The 18888-nt window shown below is 43.9% G+C and overlaps 1 protein-coding gene across 1 annotated transcript in view; it reads left to right on the top strand.

Annotated features, from left to right (window-relative positions):
* Ubl3 (ubiquitin like 3) overlaps positions 1 to 18374 on the top strand; it is a 151316-nt gene extending 132942 nt beyond the window's left edge. Inside the window, exons 2-4 of the mRNA XM_076323252.1 lie at positions 9140 to 9248; positions 12733 to 12897; positions 16318 to 18374. Of these exons, the coding sequence (XP_076179367.1) occupies positions 9140 to 9248; positions 12733 to 12897; positions 16318 to 16382 (339 nt within the window). The 3' untranslated portion in view covers positions 16383 to 18374. The remainder of the gene's footprint in view (positions 1 to 9139; positions 9249 to 12732; positions 12898 to 16317) is intronic.
* Positions 18375 to 18888: the final 514 nt, after the last annotated feature.

The raw sequence follows: 18888 nt of genomic DNA, 5'->3' as shown, positions 1-18888 counted from the left end.
TAAGCTTCTAAAATTACCACGGTCGTGTAAGAAATATCGAAAGCGTACCAGGAAAGGGTAGAACCGCGATAGAGTAACGGATACAAAAGAATACTATTGTAGATGGAAGAAGAATATGAGAATAGAACGCTATAGAATACTATTTCAAAGGAATACGATTGTATTTCAAAGAATCTTGCTGAACTATCGCATTCGCTATCGGAAGAACGAAATGCTCCACGAAATGTCCATCGTTCGCGCAAGGATCGGCTCCTTCGAACTGATCCCTGCTTTTCCTCGGCCCGTAGCTTCGACCTGTTTCGATTCAAGGTTTCCCAGAAGATAAACAGCGGTAAACCGTCTCTAAAGAACCAACTGTCAAGATCCATCCGTTTCGTCCTATATCTCGTAATCCGTGATTCTTCCTTGCAAGTTTGCAAACGATTCGAGATCGAATCGAAGCGTTTCGATCAACTTTTGCAACGCGGTTGGTCGACCTCGAGTTCAACAGCCACAGCGACACCCTAACAATACTAAACGCTTGGCGATCGACTCGTTATTATGCCGAGTTCGAACGACCTCGAATCACCTAGCAACACTTGATCGTGTACGAGACACTTCGCACAGAACGATCTGGAAGATAAACAGTGATTTATCAATTCTCCTTGAAGAGGACAACGACACCATCGAAATCGGTTCCCCCAAACTGCCGTCGTTCCAATCGTCGCATCTCGTATGCGTATAAAAACTTTTCGTTGGATTTCGAAGCTGTAAATTTTCAAGCAATCGATCCCTACGTTTTGGCCATCTGTTTAAATACCGTATGCCCTTGATAAACTTACCGACGAGTTGTCTTCAACCGTAACGAAGCACACTTGCGTCGTCTTTTCGTCCTTGTTCGCGTTCTTCGACATTTGGTGGAAAAAAAGAAAAAAGAAAACACTGCGTGTTTTACTTCGTTTTCAAAAAATGAATTCCGAACGATAGTTGCTATACGTGGTAGATCGATAAGCTCAACGTTTAGAAAGGTATCTATATACAGTCGTCGATAGCGAGCAGTGCAGTGTTCGAGTTCCGACATGTTTGCAGTGTCTGTCGCATCTATAATGGATCGAGTGTAAGTACAAAGAGTGTTTGCACAAGTTTTGCATTGAAAATGGAAAAACCGGGGCAAAGTTTGCAGACGTTGGGAAGTGCTTCCCCCGATGATTGCTCGGACCAGACAGCGCTTTAGCAACCGGTTGAAAGGTTTACGGATGGTCGAGGATTCTTCAAAGACGATCCTCGCTCGGGTCTACCTTCTGTAACCCGTAACGAAGAAACAATTGCTCGAGTTCGAGAGAGAGAAAAAAATCCTTGCCAAGTGCCGTTTAATCGGTCGAGAGATTGCTAGCCAGGTAAATATCTCTTTTGGTTCGTGCTAAGCAATTCCGACCGAAGATCTTGGCACGATGCCGTTTCGATTCAGGAATTTCTTAGCCGAGGAAAAAATCCCAACAGTAAGTCGTCCCACTTATTCCGCGAATCTTGGCCCCTGTGACTTTTTCTCGTTACCGAGAATCAAAGTGAAACCAAAAGGGAAGATTTTACGACTTTGACACAATTACAGCGAACACGTCGCGGGATTGTACGGCCTAGAAGACGTTCAGCGACGGTTCAAAAGTGTCGAGAACGTTGGAGCAACCGCTTGTTATCGGCATTGGGCCACTTCGACGAAGTGTATCAACGTTCCGCTCCCAAGTACCAGAAGCTTCGCTCCAAACAAATATTATTAATAGTTGATCGCACCTCGTTGCGAGAGAATACCGTTGCACTTCTAAAATTGTCATGCTCATCGTTGGAAAAAGGAGTGACCCAATGACGCTTCTAATAATAGTGATCCAGGATTGACCCCAATTTTTCCCGAGCTATTCTCGAGGCAGAAAATATTAGTCCAATAAGGTCACTGGGTGACTACCCTTCGCTGCAACATTTAAAAAACGTTGAATCGATTAAAGTGCAGAGAATACGTTCCGACTCTAGCTTTTATCCATTAATTCTAGAAGACAACAACGAATGTACAAATTTTCATCGGCGGGGATAAAAAGAGTGGTGGCGACTGTTTCATCTATCCGGGGTAAAATTGTTTCCTGAACTCTGGAGGTACTCTACAGCTCTTACCGAACGTATCGTTTAATCGGGGTAAAATTGTGCCCTAAAAGCTGAAGTTACTCTCTAGCGCGGTATCGTCTACTCGAGGTAAAATATTTTTCTGAACGCAAAAGTTACTTCGAACCTTACACGTATCATTTATCCGGAGTAAAATTATTTTCCGACTAACAAAGATATTCCATACCTCTTACCGCGAGTATTTGATTAGAAACGTACATATCGACCGAGGGTTATAATCTTTCGTGTACACGATATACCGCCGTAGATAACGACGATACAAGGTATACGCAGAGTACCCCGAGCAATTCTAAGAAACTCCTTAGAAGCGAAGAAAAAATGTCTATAAGTTTCTCCGCTCCAAAAAAAAATATTTGTTCTCGAGCTCGTGTCTTCGTAAATTTCCCAGCTCAAAATAGACAAATATTTTTCCCTGGTCTATGTCTTCGTATGTTTCCCCGTTCAAAAGAGAAATATTTTTTCCCCAGTCTGTCTCAGTAAGTTTCCTCGCTCAAAACAGAAAAATATTCTTCCCTAGTCTATGTCTCCATATGTTTCCCCTCTCAGATATTTCCCCGAAGAAATATTTTTTCCTCAGCTTATGTCTCAGTAAATTTCCCCGCTCAGAAAAGAAATATTTTTCCCGTGCCTATGTCTCGGTAAGTTTCCTCGCTCAAAACAGAAAAATATTCTTCCCTAGTCTATGTCTCCATATGTTTCCCCTCTCAGATATTTCCCCGAAGAAATATTTTTTCCTCAGCTTATGTCTCAGTAAATTTCCCCGCTCAAAAAGAAATATTTTTCCCGAGCTTGTCTCCATATGTTTCTCCACTCAAAGAAGAAATATTTTTTCCTCGGCCTATGTCTCAGTAAATTTCCTCGCTCAAAAGACAAATATTTGTCCCCAGTCTATACTCGGTAAATTTCCTCGCTCAAAGAAGAAAAATATTTTCTCCCTACCCTACGTCTTCGTAAGTTTCCGTTCTAAAAAAAAAAACAATTTTTTCCCGAATCTGTCTCCGTAAGTTTCTCCCGCAGAAAAAATCTATTTCCTCATCGTCTATAGTCTTCGACCGCGACATCCTCGCTTCGTTGTAATTTACGCTCGGTCCACCATCCGACCCTAGGACCTCCAAGCGTCAAAGCGTAGCTCGATACGAGCCGCTGCTACCCTGTCGCGAAGAATTTTCCATTTTCCCGCAATCGGTTACGATACGTCGGTCGATAAAGTACGAGAGAGTTCTCGCGTCGGGGGACGAAGCGAGGATGTGTGCAGGGGTTTCGGGGTGGATATAGGGGGGCGTAGTCGCAAGGGCAGCTCGAGGGCTTACGTGCCGGCAGGCGATAATTCGCGGCACGGCGACAATGATTTATGCTCTAGCGACTCGCAGCGGATTCTCGCGACCGCAGGAACCGCAAAGGGTCACGAGCAGTGTGGCAGCAACCAACCCCCCTTTTCTGGCTTCGTCGGTAATTATTTATGTTGGCCGGTCTTCGCGCGAGACGGTAATTGAATTTGCGTCCGTCGGAGGAACGGCCACTGACCGTAATTCGTAGACGCGAATGGGGCTAGAGGGCTGGGAGGGGAAACGAGCGGTGGTTGGCGGAGGAAGAGGAGCGAGAGAAAAACGGAGAAACCGAGACGATTAATACGGTCTTAATTGTCCCCGTCGTCGGCAACGAAACGTGGCCGTGCGCGTTCTACGCGCTCCGTAGCGTCCGCGACGACGTCAATTGTGGACTCGTTAACAGAATCTCATATCGTCCGTACGTACAAATTACGGACCACTGTTCGCGGGTGTCCCTTTGAAGAGTGCTTTTTATTCCGTTCAATGAGGCGGTTGATTACAATGGCACGTCGTTAATCCCTCGATGGAGAACGGGTACAACGACTGCCTCCTCCGCTGACTGCCCGCGGCTTCTGCCTTTCGAAATGTCGCGCAAGGGGCTCCAATGTTTCCCGGAACTGAGTGTCCACCGATCGACGATCGCGTTGACGAATTACTGTTAACCGTGACCCTCTCGAATTGTCGCGCGACGGCTCTACCTTTTTCTGGAGATAAATGGCCATCGATCCACGATCGCGTTGACGAATGACTGTTAACCGTAACCCTCTCGAATTGTCGCGCGACGGCTGTACCTTTCTCTGGAGATAAATGGCCATCGATTCACGATCGCGTTGACGAATGACTGTTAACCGTAACCCTCTCGAATTGTCGCGCGATGGCTGTACTTTTCTCTGGAGATAAATGTCCACCGATGGACGATCGCGTTGACAATTCCAGAGGGTTACAGTTGACAAATAATAGTTAATCGTAACCCTCTCGAAATGTCGCGCGATGACTCCACCGTTTCCTGAAGGTATGTGTTCACGATCCACGATCGCGTTGACAATTCGAGAGGGTTACAGTTGACAAATAATAATTAATCGTAACCCTCTCGAATTGTCGCGAGATGGCTGTACCTTTCTCTGGAGATAAATGTCCACCGATGGACGATCGCGTTGACAATTCGAGAGGATTACAATTGACAAATAATAGTTAATCGTAACCCTCTCGAAATGTCGCGCGATGACTCCACTATTTCCTGAAGGTATGTGTTCACGATCCATAATCGCGTTGACAATTCGAGAGGGTTACAGTTTCTCTAGAGATAAATGTCCACCGATGGACGATCGCGTTGACAATTCGAGAGGGTTACAATTGACAAATAATAGTTAATCGTAACCTTCTCGAAGTGCTCTGCGATGACTCCACCGTTTCCTGGACGTGAATATTCACCGATAGGCGATCGCGTTGACAAATAACAGTTAACCGTAACCCTCACGCTGTCACCGTTTCTTCGCACTCTCATCCCCGACGTACTAGGAGGCGAGCCGGTGATAGATACCGGCAGTTAATTCTTGGTACACCACCTGTTCGCCGCTCTAACTGTACTTTAGTCGCGAGTACAATAAAACGATGTTACAGTCCGAACGAAGACAGCTGGTCAAGGTCGTCCATATGTTGTCACATTTGTAAATTTTAACGCGGAGTTTACGTGCATTCGTCGAAAAACAATTTGTAAAAAATGGTAACGAGTGAATTCGTGTAACAGTTTTGGATATTATGATGCTCGACTTGTTATTTGTATCGATCGATAAATTTAAAAAAAATGTATCACAGATACATCGATTATAGTCCGACCTAAGTCTACCTTACAATTAGTAACGATCACGCGTCATTGTCGACGTTTATAGGAAATTTAACTTTAGAACTCTGGGAAGTATTATATATCGTCTTTCGAAGATAGTGTTTCGTGTTAGGTTTTCAAAGTTCCCGAAGTTTTCGATAACTCTTGTTTGGTACACTTTGCCTCAGACGAGACTAGACGAATGTGAATTCTCTATTGGTCAGAATTCCTTCCTCCTTGACGTGACCTATCAAACTGTCGTCCATCGACCAATATCGAATTCGAACTTCTTTCTAATAAACAATTACTGAACTAGTCGACGTACAAAGTTGAAAAACGTCCCCCTTGCCACGTACTTTAAGAGAGTAAGATTTCTCGACACAATTATTCGAGAAATCATACTTGCCGAGTAACTTTCAGCATTTCGATTCCATCGCGATAAAGATACCCGTCACGAAGTTCTTCCTCGAGGACAAAATTTTCATTTTTTACCAATCGTCTAATTTCACCGTTAAATTGCCACTTCGAGGAGCGTGTTTCGCATCGCGCTAATAAACTTGTTTTTCCGGTTAGAATTTAACGGTTGCATCGACACTTAGAGCCATTAGCGACTAGTTACTAGTGTCAGCCGCGTGGTGTTGTTCTTACAGGGAGCATCGTCCAATCGATGATCTCCAATTTTTGCGAAACTCGACAAATATTAGACATTCGTCCTCGATGGGCGAACACCGCCCTCAAAGTTACGGATAGGGTCCGTTCGCTCGACGAGACGTTTGAAAAATTGCCCGAGAAAGTATCGGGTAGGAGAAACAATTTGAATTTTCAACGAGCACTCGCAAAACCGGGGTAGAAATCTCAACAAGCCGTAAACGGTGCCGACTGCAACCAATTAGATATTTATACAAACAGCTGTTTAATCTTTCGGTAACCGGATTACGTTGTTCGCGTTGTCTTCCGTGCCGAATGCTCGATTCAACCTGTTGGATACTGGATATTGTACTCCGTAGTCGACGGTTGTTACCACGGATGAGGATTACTTCGATCGTTCAAGTTTCGTTACGGACAAAACATTCGGACGGTGTTCTCGAAGCATTAAGGTGCGTGTGTACACAGGTGAACAGTTCGCGAACGTTGTTCGCGTTGTTCAGAAACGACTGGCAAACTTTTTACGATCGTTGTTTCATTCTTCCACGGGACAGCGGTCCTAACGATTTACGGGAAATTTCTTCGAAAAATGGTTCGAAAACGATTTTCAATTCGTTAGAAATTTGTTTACTCGTGTCGTTAAACGACGATTGTAAGAATCACGAGATCAAGTCTCCCACGGTCGTTACTTAACGCTAGATTTACCAACCAGTCAAAATGATTGGTTAAAATTGCTTTTACAAAGAAATTTACTTTACATTTCATAACATATTTTCAAAAGACATTATTAATTTTTCTATTCTATAAATACAATCAACTCCATAAGTTCCTCTTCTTTCTCGATCATCGATTTTCCTGAGATACGTATTGGGAACACCTTAACATACCAAAATCTATCGGTAATTCTAATGTTGATCTTCTCGCAGGTAACTATTTGCAACAAATTTCTTCCTGAATCTTTTGAAACCAATTTTCAATTTGCAATTTCTTTACTCGTGTCGTTAAACGACGATTCTAAGAATCACGAGATCAAGTCTCCCACGATCGCTACTCAATCTTCTCACGGGTAACAATTTGCAGAAATTTCTTCCTGAATCTTTTGAAACCAATGTTCAATTTGCAATTTCTTTACTCGTGCCGTTAAACGACAATCGTAAGATTCACGAGATCGCTACTTAATCTTCTCTCGGGTAACAATATACAAAACATTTCTTCCCGAATCTTTTGAAACCAATGTTCAATTTGCAATTTCTTTACCCGTGCCGTTGAACGACCGTTCTGAGAATCGCGGTATTAAGTTTTCCAGGTTACGAACGACAGTCACTTTGTTAGTCGAGCCGAGATAAGGTTTCAGGGTGCACGCGAGGAGATCCCGAGCACTCGTAACCTGCCAACTCGACCCAGACCTAACGTAGAAAAATTTCGCTTTTCGACGTGTATGTATTTACCGCCTCGAGGCGCGACTACGTGACCGGAACCCAACAGTCGGGCTTAAAGGTTTTGGGACAAAGTCGGGTCTAATTCCTTTTCATACGGTCTCTAAGTAAAGATAGATAAGAAACGAGGAACCGTGTATACGTACACCGTGCTCCGTAAATATCGTTCGCGCCCTCTCTCCCCGTTACACTGTTTCTCTCCCTCGCTGTCGCATTCCTCTGTCACGGTGCTCGAAGCTTTTTTTTCCATGTTCACCGAGTGTGCTCTTTCTTTATCCTTTGCAACGCGAACCAACCCTGGTCGGACCCTTGATGTAACACGTGGTGGCCGAGACACGCCTCGGAGGGGCCGCCACCGCCGCCGGAGCGGTCGACATTTGTGATTCAAAGTGTACAGTGAGGAAATGAAGATTAAGGGCGGAGGGTTCAAAAGAACGAGAATTACAACACGTGTACTACTGCGGGGCAACGTAGGCGGGGGTGGGTGGGGGTAGGGGTTACCGCGGATGATTTATAGCCGCTACTTTCCTACCGATTTGTTTTGCAAGTTAATATTTCCAAGAGGACGAGGAGATAAAGAGTACTGCCCGGTCGTTGGAATATTAGACCGTGACTCGTGAATCGTGAGTAGGTAAACCGTTTCGATGGAATTGCTCTATCGAAATACCCAGATCGCGCGGAGATTTCGTTCCAATTACGATACTCGGGCGTCTGTCTTTTGTAATAGCTCGAAACGGAGGATCAACGAGAATCGCACGCTGGGAGGAATCGTTGTTTGAGTAGAGGTATTCGATACTTCGAACGTTGCGAAAAGATACCTAAACGTTACGCGCAAAGTTTCGAGAATTTTGGAGAGGCGAGCCTTCGACTGATGGAATATCGTGCTTTATTTTACGTTCGAGATGTGTCTAGAGAGATAGAGAAATCTTGAGGATAGGTCGAGCAGGGTATTGGTAATTACTGTGCGAGTAATTAGAAAGATGCGAATACAACGCACGATTCGTATTACAAAAGTTTGTACGTAGATCGCGAGTATGGTAAATTCGGTCAATTTGTAAGCAAACCTCGATGTACAAACATTTTCAAATATTTACGTCGAATTATCGATTTGTATACTCGTCCTTTACAAATTGATCGCACACGCTCTAAACATTTCGAGATATTGATAACCGGAGAATCTAATTTGTAATTAGATAATTAGACAAAATTTCCCTCTCCGGTAAATTTGGTCAATTTGTACTCAAACCTGCCCGTATACAAACATGTTCAAATACTAACGTCGAATTATCGATCTGTACACTCGTCCTTTATAAATTGATCGAAAGTTCTAAACATGGTTCCAAACACTCGTCCTTTATAAATTAATCGCACACGTTCTAAACATTTTGAGATATCGATCATCAGAGAATCTAGATCGTAATTAGATAATTACACAAATTTCTCTTCCGGTAAATTTGGTCAATTTGTACTCAAACATGTTCAAATACTAACGTCGAATTATCGATTTATATACTCGTCCTTTACAAATTGATCGCGCACATTCTAAACATTTCGAGAGATTGATAACCGGAGAATCTGATTTGTAATTAGATAATTAGAAAAAATTTCTCTTCTGTTAAATTTGATCAATTCCTTCCCAAAACTCCTCGAATGATCGATCAATTCCACTCGTTCTCGACGAATCGATCGAAAGTTCTAAACACCGTTTAACGAGAAACGGAACGAAACGTTAACGAGTATTGTGTTTCATTGTGTTGCAGATAAATCTACGCCTCATTCTTGTCAGCGGTAAGACAAAAGAGTTCCTATTCAGTCCAAGCGACTCCGCGGGGGACATAGCGCACCATGTGTTTGAAAACTGGCCGGAAGGTAAGCTGTTCGTCGGGACGTTCGACGTTACCGTAAAAATCGAGAAACGTTCGCATCGGTCGTTGGTTAAAAACGATCGGGATCGTTTATAAACTCGCGGCGCGATATAAGATCGACGAAAATCAAGCGTCGCTTGTCAGCTGTCGCCGGGACGCCGCGACGTGCATTCACGTGCATAAACCCTCGATAGCGAGCGTACGCGTCGGGAACAATGGACGTAAGACAGTCCGATTAAGCGGCAGGACGCGTTAATCTAGCGCGAAATTTCCTCGATGACACGTCGGTGTCATCGAATTTCTCTCGTCGGAGAATAGAACGAACCGTCCCGGCTCGCCCGAACCGAATCGGTACTCGACGACTCTCGATCCACGAATCAAGAGAGACTCGAATAAAACGAATGCGATCCTCCATTTGAATTCTTCCGTAACTTAAAACCTCGACAACCTTCCGTGTACACGCTCGTCGACGTTCCAAGATACACGTTCCCTTTTTCGTGCAATTTATCGGCTTTTTCGCGAAGCGACATATGTTTCTCACCGTGGACCCTCCCGTAAACGGGACACGGTTTAGCGTTTTCTTTTAGGTCGATTTGGAATAAAATATCAAACGGAGTTCCTTCTCCTCGTAAGAGAACCACGCATCGTACGAAGTTAAATCCTGTTTAAAAAGCATAAGTAATAAAGTAAGTGAATCGATCGAATAAATTTACCGCGAGAGGAATCCCGGTGTACTCTTTCATCGATACGAACGTCTGTTTTTCCGGTGAGAATAACAATGATCGAATATCTACTTAACAATAATCCTGTTCGAGTATCATAAACCGGATATCATCGATATCCGGAAAAGGACTAATAAAAACACGACGACGATCGAATAATAGAAGGAACACACCGTATCGATATTATTATTAGACATTACTCTGTTTTTTTTTTTTTTTTTTTCAATTAAAAGTATAATCGGGCCAACGTTTGCACGTGTAAAACACCTCGAATGAAACGGGACATTCTTTTACGAATACCGCTCGATCTCGAATCAAATTTAACGAATCAAATTTCGTCTGTCCGTATTGAACCCGATCTCGTCACCTTTCGTCCATTTATTTCTTCCAAATTTAAATTACGCTTCGCGTAAAAATTTGTTTAACACCGGACAAATTCCCGACTCGTCGAAGAGTACGTTCACTTCCATTCGAGAGTGAACCACGCGCTAAGTTACGTTTCTCAAAATGTATACATAGGCTCACCTGATAGAAAATTCCAGGCTACCTCTCGTTCGTCGCTCGTCAAGATACGTAAACACCGGAATTGAAATCGTCACTCGTGAAGAAACGAAACACATAATCGCGAGGTCTGTCGTGGAACGGTATCGGTGCCAGAGATACGATTCGATTGGATACCCATGGTGTACGATGGCGAAGTGGTCGAAATAAAAATGTCAAAAGGTCACGAGAAACCGTTCCGCCGATTGGGCCACACGACGAGCCGGTTTCCCGCGAAAAACGGTGACGGTTTTCACTTTGCCCCCGTTTCTTTGTGCACGAAGCGCGCGACCCCTCGATGGACAAGGTTTTTCAGGCAAAAAGGAATGCAAAATTGCATTAACCGGGCGCTCGCTGCTCCTTTATCCTAATGCTTTAAACACCGCGAAAGAAGAAGAAGAAGAAGAAAGAAAGAAAAGAAAAAAGGAAAAGCAGGCAGAGGGAGGCGTTTCGTTCCTTTGAACGTGCAAATCGTTCGCGATTCCCGAGGAGCGTCTCGTTCGATATTGAAATATTATACATTCACCGACCGCATCTTCCGGTGTCTCGAGTCATTGTACGCGAATTACTTTGGCTTTCGACGGACAGAAACGAGTCGCGCCACCGGATCGCGACCGTGAGACTCGATGTTCCATTAACTAGGCGGCGGTACTCGTTGGAAATTCATTAGCGAGTCCGTGACGGGTATTCGGTGTCGCGAATTACCTCTCCCGATCGGCGTAATCCGAAGGAGTTAGAGTCTCGCGTCTCTCGTTCCGTGCGAATTCTAAAGGATCTACTTGAACGCGAAACGAACCGTAATAAAAGAAAGAAAAGAAAAAAAAAAAAAAACAGAAAGAAATACCTCCTTCTTCGAACAGTCTTCTCGCGAGCCGCGAGAAAAGATGGGGAACAATCGCGAGGGGAACGTTCGTTCGGGAAATATATAAAAATCTTGCGAACCGTGCAGTTTCGAGTGCAGCTCAAACACCCACGAGTCTTCGAGTGTTGATACTCGCTTTCCTTTCACCGGTATTTTCCACGTTCCCCCAATTAGAAGAAATATCGACTTATTTGTTCAACCCGCGCCTCCGAAATCCGTATTTAACCAAGACGGAGAGATTTCGAGAAAGTCCGCGAACGGAATTGGAAATTTCGCGATCCACGAAACGCGTGAAATGCTACGTGCTTCCAACTTTTGTTTCCTTTTTTATTGTTCTTACACGGATAGGTTCGAGAAACACAGCGATATCTCCCGGTATGGAATAACGTATCTTTGTTCTTCGAATATACGTATTTACAATCCGCGCAACACCAGCGATGGTTCGAGGGATCACGGGAGAGACCACACCTGGGTCCAAACAGACCCGTAACTTCACCTCGCACGAATATTTGGAAGAAACGTTTCATCGTTTCGACCTTTCTTCATTTCTACGGAAAGTTGTATCGATGGTACTATTGAGCAAAAGTCTCTCTGGATACGAAAAGACCCAGGTGTGGTACGACGAGAGTTAAACCAAGCACGATTGTGGAATAAAATTGAACGATATTTGTTCAAAGATGCTCAATGAGTGTCCACGCTTTACGAAAAATTCGTAGTTAAGAAACACGTTCGTACATTTCTTTATTAAAAATCGTGATTAATTTCCAATCGTCTTCATATGTCCACGCTTTACGAAAAATTCTACGTACAACGATTCATAGTTAAGAAACACTTTCGTACACTTCTTTATTAAAAATTGAGATTAATTTCAAATCATCTTCGTATATCCGTGCTTTACGAAAAATTCTACGTACAACGATTCATAGTTACGAGACACTTTCGTCCACTTTGTCACTAAAAATCATGATTAATTTCAAATCGTCTTCGTCGTATGTCCGCGCTTTACGAAAAATTCAACGTACAACGATTCGTAGTTACGAGACACTCTCGTACACTTTGTTGTTAAAAATCGTGATTAATTTCAAATCGTCCACGAAATTCCCTTCCAGTTGGCACTTCTGCGTTCGCGGCGGGCGAATCCAGACGGCAAATTAAAACCGAAGAGAACTTCGCGTTCGTTGTTCCGAACCAGAAGAGGAGGAGAGCTGGGCGATGAAATTATCAGCGCGACGAAGCGTCCGCGTTTTCCACGCCAACGGATACGAATATATTTTCACCGCCCGTACTCCCCGTGTCCCCGTTGGGAAAAAAGCTGAAAAATCCGGGGCAAAGTCGGGGACTGATACGGACCCTTTGTCTTTCAGACTGGGCGGAGGAGGCAGTCGCCAAAGCGGAGATTCTGCGGCTAATCTACCAGGGCCGTTTTCTGCACAGCAATGTCACGCTCGGTGCTCTTGGGCTTCCTTTCGGGAAAACCACGGTGATGCATCTGGTCCCACGAGAGAATCTTCCCGAGCCTAATTCTCAAGGTAAATCATCATCGACCCTCCATCGGTTTTGTATTCCGCTCACGCGTGGAAACAAAGCCGCGCGAAACCTTCGATCATCGTGCCTCTGCATCGATGTTCAAGAGGGTGTAGTCGAGCCTCGAATCTTCCCAAAGATCCTTTTCAACACTTTTCTTTCGATTGCTACCAATACGGCCTTTCCTCGATTCCGTTCGAAATTTTACGAATCGATGCTCGATTTTTTAACGTCGCGAGCGTACACGGTCGCGGTGTTCCTTTTTCTTTTTTTTTTTTTTTAATAAGAAAAGTACACCGTGGACCGACATTTGTGATAAAAATTGAGGTCAGGGAGATTCTACGGCTCGAAATGAAACGAAAATATGAAATAACAAAATTGCACCGAAAGCTTCGTTCCTTTTAAAAAAAATACATTTCGGATATATATGTATAGAGTATGGCGCGCGGAAGACAATCTCGTATTTGTATCTTGGATTCCAAAAATCCGGTTTTCGAAAACTGGGTGAACATTTTTCCACACTTGACGAAACAATCCAAGTTAGCTTCTTTGGATAACAAATTTTCGTTCGAGTTTCCCACGAGTCTAGAATCGTGTTCATCGTGGGGAAAAAAGAACGATAGGTTTACGCAACCAGCCGTAACTCTCGCGATTGTTGATATTTATAGATGGAAATTTTTACGGAAGAAGTGTCATCGAACAACTAACGACAGACACGTGTCGATTTCGTACGATTACGGTTATCGATAAACGTAAGGTTAAAGAGAGGTCGATTTGAAACATTTCAAAGCTCGACTACCCCCTTCAGAGGTCTCGCGAAAGCGTGCAGCGCAGGCTGCTTCATTATGCACGGCTTACGTGATTCGCAGAATAAATATTGCAACGGACTTTACACAGAGTCGAACACATTGTTTCTTTTTTTTTTTTCCCCCTTTCCCTGGCACGGTCGTTAATCCTGTTACTTCTCGTCGAACGTGTACTCGAGATAACCGCGATACTAGCCCGTTCCTCGTGTCCCGCGAACAAAATTTTCCACTTTCCTACTATTCCCTGTACGTCTTTTCTCGGTGTGTATACGCGTGTGTATGCGCTTTCGGCAGTCATTGTCGGGACGTAATTGGTATCAACTTTGCGTAAAAACGTACGTGTTTACCATTGCTCGCGTAACTTGTTCGCGAGTTTCGAAACCCAGGTTTTAATACGTTTTCGGTCATTTTCGAAGTCGATTCGGGGAGTTCCCCGTTTCGTTGCATCGAATTGAACCTTGATCGATGGAACGAAACGCTCGTTATACCGGGTGTTTTGAAAAAAAAACAATTCCAAGAACACTTGTTCGAATAAGGGACAATATTTAAACTCCAAAACGAATGACATCGAGCGATAAAAGTAACTCTGTTATAAAAAAGTACCGAAAACATCGATCACTCGAGGGTCGATGAACATACGTTCCAAGATCAAAGCTAATCACGAGTAATAATCGTTGGGAAACGTTTAAACGAAACATCGCGAAAAATAGATGAAATAAGAAAGTAAATTATCTTCCACCATCTTCGAATCTCGACCTTGTCACCTTTTGCCACGAAGTCATCGATGTTTCGTGTAGGTATGCATCGCCAAATGATAACTCGCGAGATTTCTTTACGACTATGTCCCTCGGACGAAATTTCGAAACAATATAAGAAAAAACAGTTCGCGCAAAAGTTACTTTTACCGCGTAAGTTTACCAAGACGTATTTTACTTGGAGTTTCTCTAAACACCCTGTACACTCGATACGGTAGCGTTAAGTGAACTTGGATCGGAAGAATTGGAACGTAACTCTTTGTTTGATCGCTGTTTGGTTTATTTCCAGTGGAAAAGTCAACGAACGAGATATATTACAGAGATCGATGTTAACGTAGCGGGGTCACACTTTTGTAAATTACAGGTCTTTTGCCTAACGGTGAACACATGCATATCCTGGTCGACGAGTCCGAGTATAACATCGACGGGTGATAACGAAAGTCACAGAGTACCCTAAATCCAAAGTGAATCCCGTATCCACGATCCCCGGTGCTCCGTTCGGTCCCGAGGCTATCTTGAAAAAGAAAAGAAAAGAAAAGAAAAAAAAAATCAAAGAAAAATCACAGTGGCGGAGCTCCGCTGGCACTTAATCGCTGTTCCACTCCTCGAAGTATTGTCCTTGCCGTTGTCGCTGACAAATATCCTTCACGCGCGGTAGGCACAACAATTCGTAGCGATACTTATCCCGCGTTTCCATCGCCGAGGAACGAAACCGTGGAGGGAAAAATATTACCTCGGTTTACGGTTTGCCTGCGGAAGTCGAGGGACAACGGTCCTTCGTGCACGGAAAAGAATTGCAACTCGCGGCGACGGAAACGTTGCACTTAGTACGAATGATAAACGTGTGCGTTGCACCGCGGCACACCCCTAAGTAGAATGTACTCTTATGTCAGCTCAATTCTTTTTCCTGTTCCCATTCTTTTTTTTTTTGCTTTCTCTCTCTCTCTCTCTTGTTTTCTCCAACTACGACGAGAATTTCTCGCGTCGATCGAACGAGAGAAACCAAGCGCACCGTTGTCTACCTTAAATTCCCTGCAATTTCTTTTCTAATCGATGTGCAAAGCATTCTTCCATTCACCCGTATGCGCAACGGTTATAGTATAAAGTTTGTCGAAGCGATGCGAGTATACAATGGAATCGGAATAAAAAGTTTCTTTTCTTTGTATTTATCCATCGATCGAATAATATAAATCGTGAATTGTGAATATTGATCGTACAATTTTATCGGAAGAAATTAGCGATCGAAACGAGATACGATTTCCAAAATCGTGTGTAGGAGAAAATTAATTTAAACGGTGACTCGACGGATGTATCTATGGTTGAAAAATGATTGCACTCGGTTCCAGGTAGATGAGAAATATGAAAGAAAGTGTTGCAAAAAGGAAAGTTCAAATATCCCCGTGTAGATTGTATTAAGCTGTACACGTACACTCGACGCGGAAATATAAGAACAGGGCACGTGTCTCTGAGGGAGGCGGGGCTTACTGGACACGTGATGCGCGGGGAAGGTGCGCGCAAGCGCGTTTCGCGCGTCCGCACGAACGATATTTCCTGCGCCGAGTGTACGAGAATTGTTCCAACATTGTACACACTGGACCGCGTAGAAATAAACGATTACATTGCAAACGCAATGGTACCGAATAACTGTGCAAATTCTGACCAGTTGAACAATCGTTCGCTTAAAGATTAAGTCCCGAAAGAAAGAAACACTTCTATCCGTCCTTCCGAGTCCATAATTGTTTCTTCGGAGCGGAACCGTGATCCGTTCCGATGACACCGTACGGACCAATGATGGAACGAGTCTCGCGGTTTCCGCTACCGGCGTGGTCCAAGATTAACGAAACATCGATTCTCTCTGTTCCAGATCAGAGGCAAAAAAGTAAAGGCGGCGGAAGTAGTTGCTGCTCAGCTTCCTGTTGCATACTTTAAAACCTCGCCGGCTGCCCTGGATCACGTGGGGTTGTTCAGTGCGAGCCAGCGCACGCGTTCAGGCTGAGCCATGGTTTCTAAGGTTTTATGCTGGTGTATAATTGTTAGTGGCTGAGCTCGTGAGCAGTGTAGCAAACAAAAAAAAAAAAAGAAAAAAAAAGAGAAAAGAAAATATGAGATCGCACCGTTTGTCACCGATTGCGCGATAAGGTCTCGTTGGTTCGCCCGCGGCGTATCCGAGAGAACGGCAAAAAAAAAAAAAGAGAGAGAAGGAAAACGTTTGCCGCCGTCCCAGGCGAACGATTCGATCGTCATCCTTGTGTTTCTTTTTCTTTTCTTTTTTTTCTTTAGAAGAAATTGTAAGGCAGGATCCAATCGTTGCGCGTTCAGCTTCCCCTCCTCAATCACCTCCTCAACCTTCAACCCCATCCCTCCCCGGAAAGCAGGAGAACCGACGCGCCAGAACCAAATCACACATAGACACACACACACGTACATTCGTACATTCGTACACGCATCGTATACGTACACACACAGAGAGAGACACGTAGACACAGACACGTACACACAGCACACACGCACGCACACGGCTGTCCGTTTCGATCGGTGGTAACGCGCGTGTACTTGTTCCGCGCGCGCGGTGTGTGCACACTGGAAATCTATTTATGACCTGTCATCGCGACAGGAGATGATCGTTTTAGTCTGTCGATGACCTGCCAGTGTTCGACGCGCAACGTCGAGACGCGTGACGTCGAAACGCGACGCGGACACCACGCGCGATCCCCCTGACTCATCGTACGTACGAAAAGTTACGCGTTTCGACGAGGTACACGTGCGCGCGTGCGCGCGCGCCCGCGCCTGCGCCTGCGCCCTCCAAGCTACGCTGCGCGCGCGTGCGCGCGTGCGCAACACACACGCGAATCTCCTGTTGTAAAAGGCGTGCGAAGATTAAAGAAAAGGAAATAAAAAAAAAAAAAATTAGTACGATAAAATTTCGAAAGAGAATTAGGAAACGTAGAGCCTTCGAAAGGGGACACACACGCTCTCTTGAACGGCGCTACAATGCTTAGAAACTCAACCACTATCCGAACTACCGCAGCGTTATAGTAATTACGTAGAAACGGGATCGTGTGTGTATGTTTTGCGTAAGTATGAGTGTGTGCGTCGCGTTTGAAAGGTCGAGGAGAGAGTAAATTTATGTTGTGATATGCAGGTAGTGAATATATTATATATATACATACTATTATTAAAATTATATATTATATATATATAAATATAAATATATATATATAATGGTATGAGACATGTTGACACACAGTTAAACTCTCATACAATAGACTTTATTATCATGAATTTAAAGTAATATTATGACGCCACTTTGAGAGTTTAGTATTCTGGATAAGATTACAGAGGAAAAAGAACATTGGATCTCTAATGGTAGTTATGATTAAATAAAAACTCAAATATATTTCCTGTTAGACATCCTTCTTCCCCGCCTCACCGTACCCGCCCATCCAGCCCCCTCCACCCACGTCGTCGCCCATTCCCCCAATTGTCTCCTTAGCTGCCCTCTCTCCCTCCGCCCCTCTTTAATCCGCAACCTTCGATCTCCCTTTATTCTGTTTCCACCCGTCCATTTTTAATCGATCGGGCCTAGAACGTCATTCATAGACCCAATGATCAATTCACGTTATAGGCGAGAATACCCATCCGAGTATTGATTATTATATAGGTTAGGTGCAACCAAACCGTTTATGATAAGTTGTAGCCTATTCTATACTCAATCTATGCTACTACTGTAATGTAACTATGACTCTTACCGACGCATAACACGTGTATATATATATAATGTTCTTACGTAGTGAAACTCATCGGAATTAACAATGATCGTGTTATTTAATTTATTCCGTACGAACCTCAGCAGACATCGTTTCGCACGTTCGTGGTGTAATCGCGGCGTCTGCTTGACTCATAAACCTGTGCCGCACGATACGAATTTCTTCTTTCTTTTTTCTCATTTCCACTTTTCGTTGCGAAGATTCACGGATTTCGGTCCCGGCGCCGAAACTCCGCGCACCGAGCACGCGTTTCTCAGCGAACGATTCGTAATTTCTTAAAACGGAGAAGAAAAACGTTAAACCGAGAACGAAAGAGTTCTCGTAAATTCGTATCTCGTGGGACCGATTCTCGCGCTACGAAAACTTTTCCACGATGTTTCACGGCGAGGAGAACCCCGTTCGGAGTTGTTCTCGAATTTTAATGAAATTTAAAAAAAAAAAAACGAAAAACAAAAATGCGCGATGTTGAACGATCAAACGAAGAAATACAAAATAAAGAATTGTGTTTAAAAAAGAAAAAAAGAAAAAAAAAGAAAAACGATATTATCGGAGGTACAATTTTCGTTCAGATTTTTCGAGCGAAATTAATCCCTTACTGCGTGAATTTCTTTCGAGCGTAAAAGAACATTGTTAGCCGGAGAGTGGCACCGATTGAAAAGTTATTCGTT

The sequence above is a fragment of the Ptiloglossa arizonensis genome, chromosome 11 (genome assembly GCF_051014685.1).
Source record: "Ptiloglossa arizonensis isolate GNS036 chromosome 11, iyPtiAriz1_principal, whole genome shotgun sequence".
Lineage (NCBI taxonomy): Eukaryota > Metazoa > Arthropoda > Insecta > Hymenoptera > Colletidae > Ptiloglossa > Ptiloglossa arizonensis.
The sequence above is the reverse complement of the archived record's forward strand: the minus strand, read 5'-3'. Positions and strand labels throughout refer to the sequence as shown.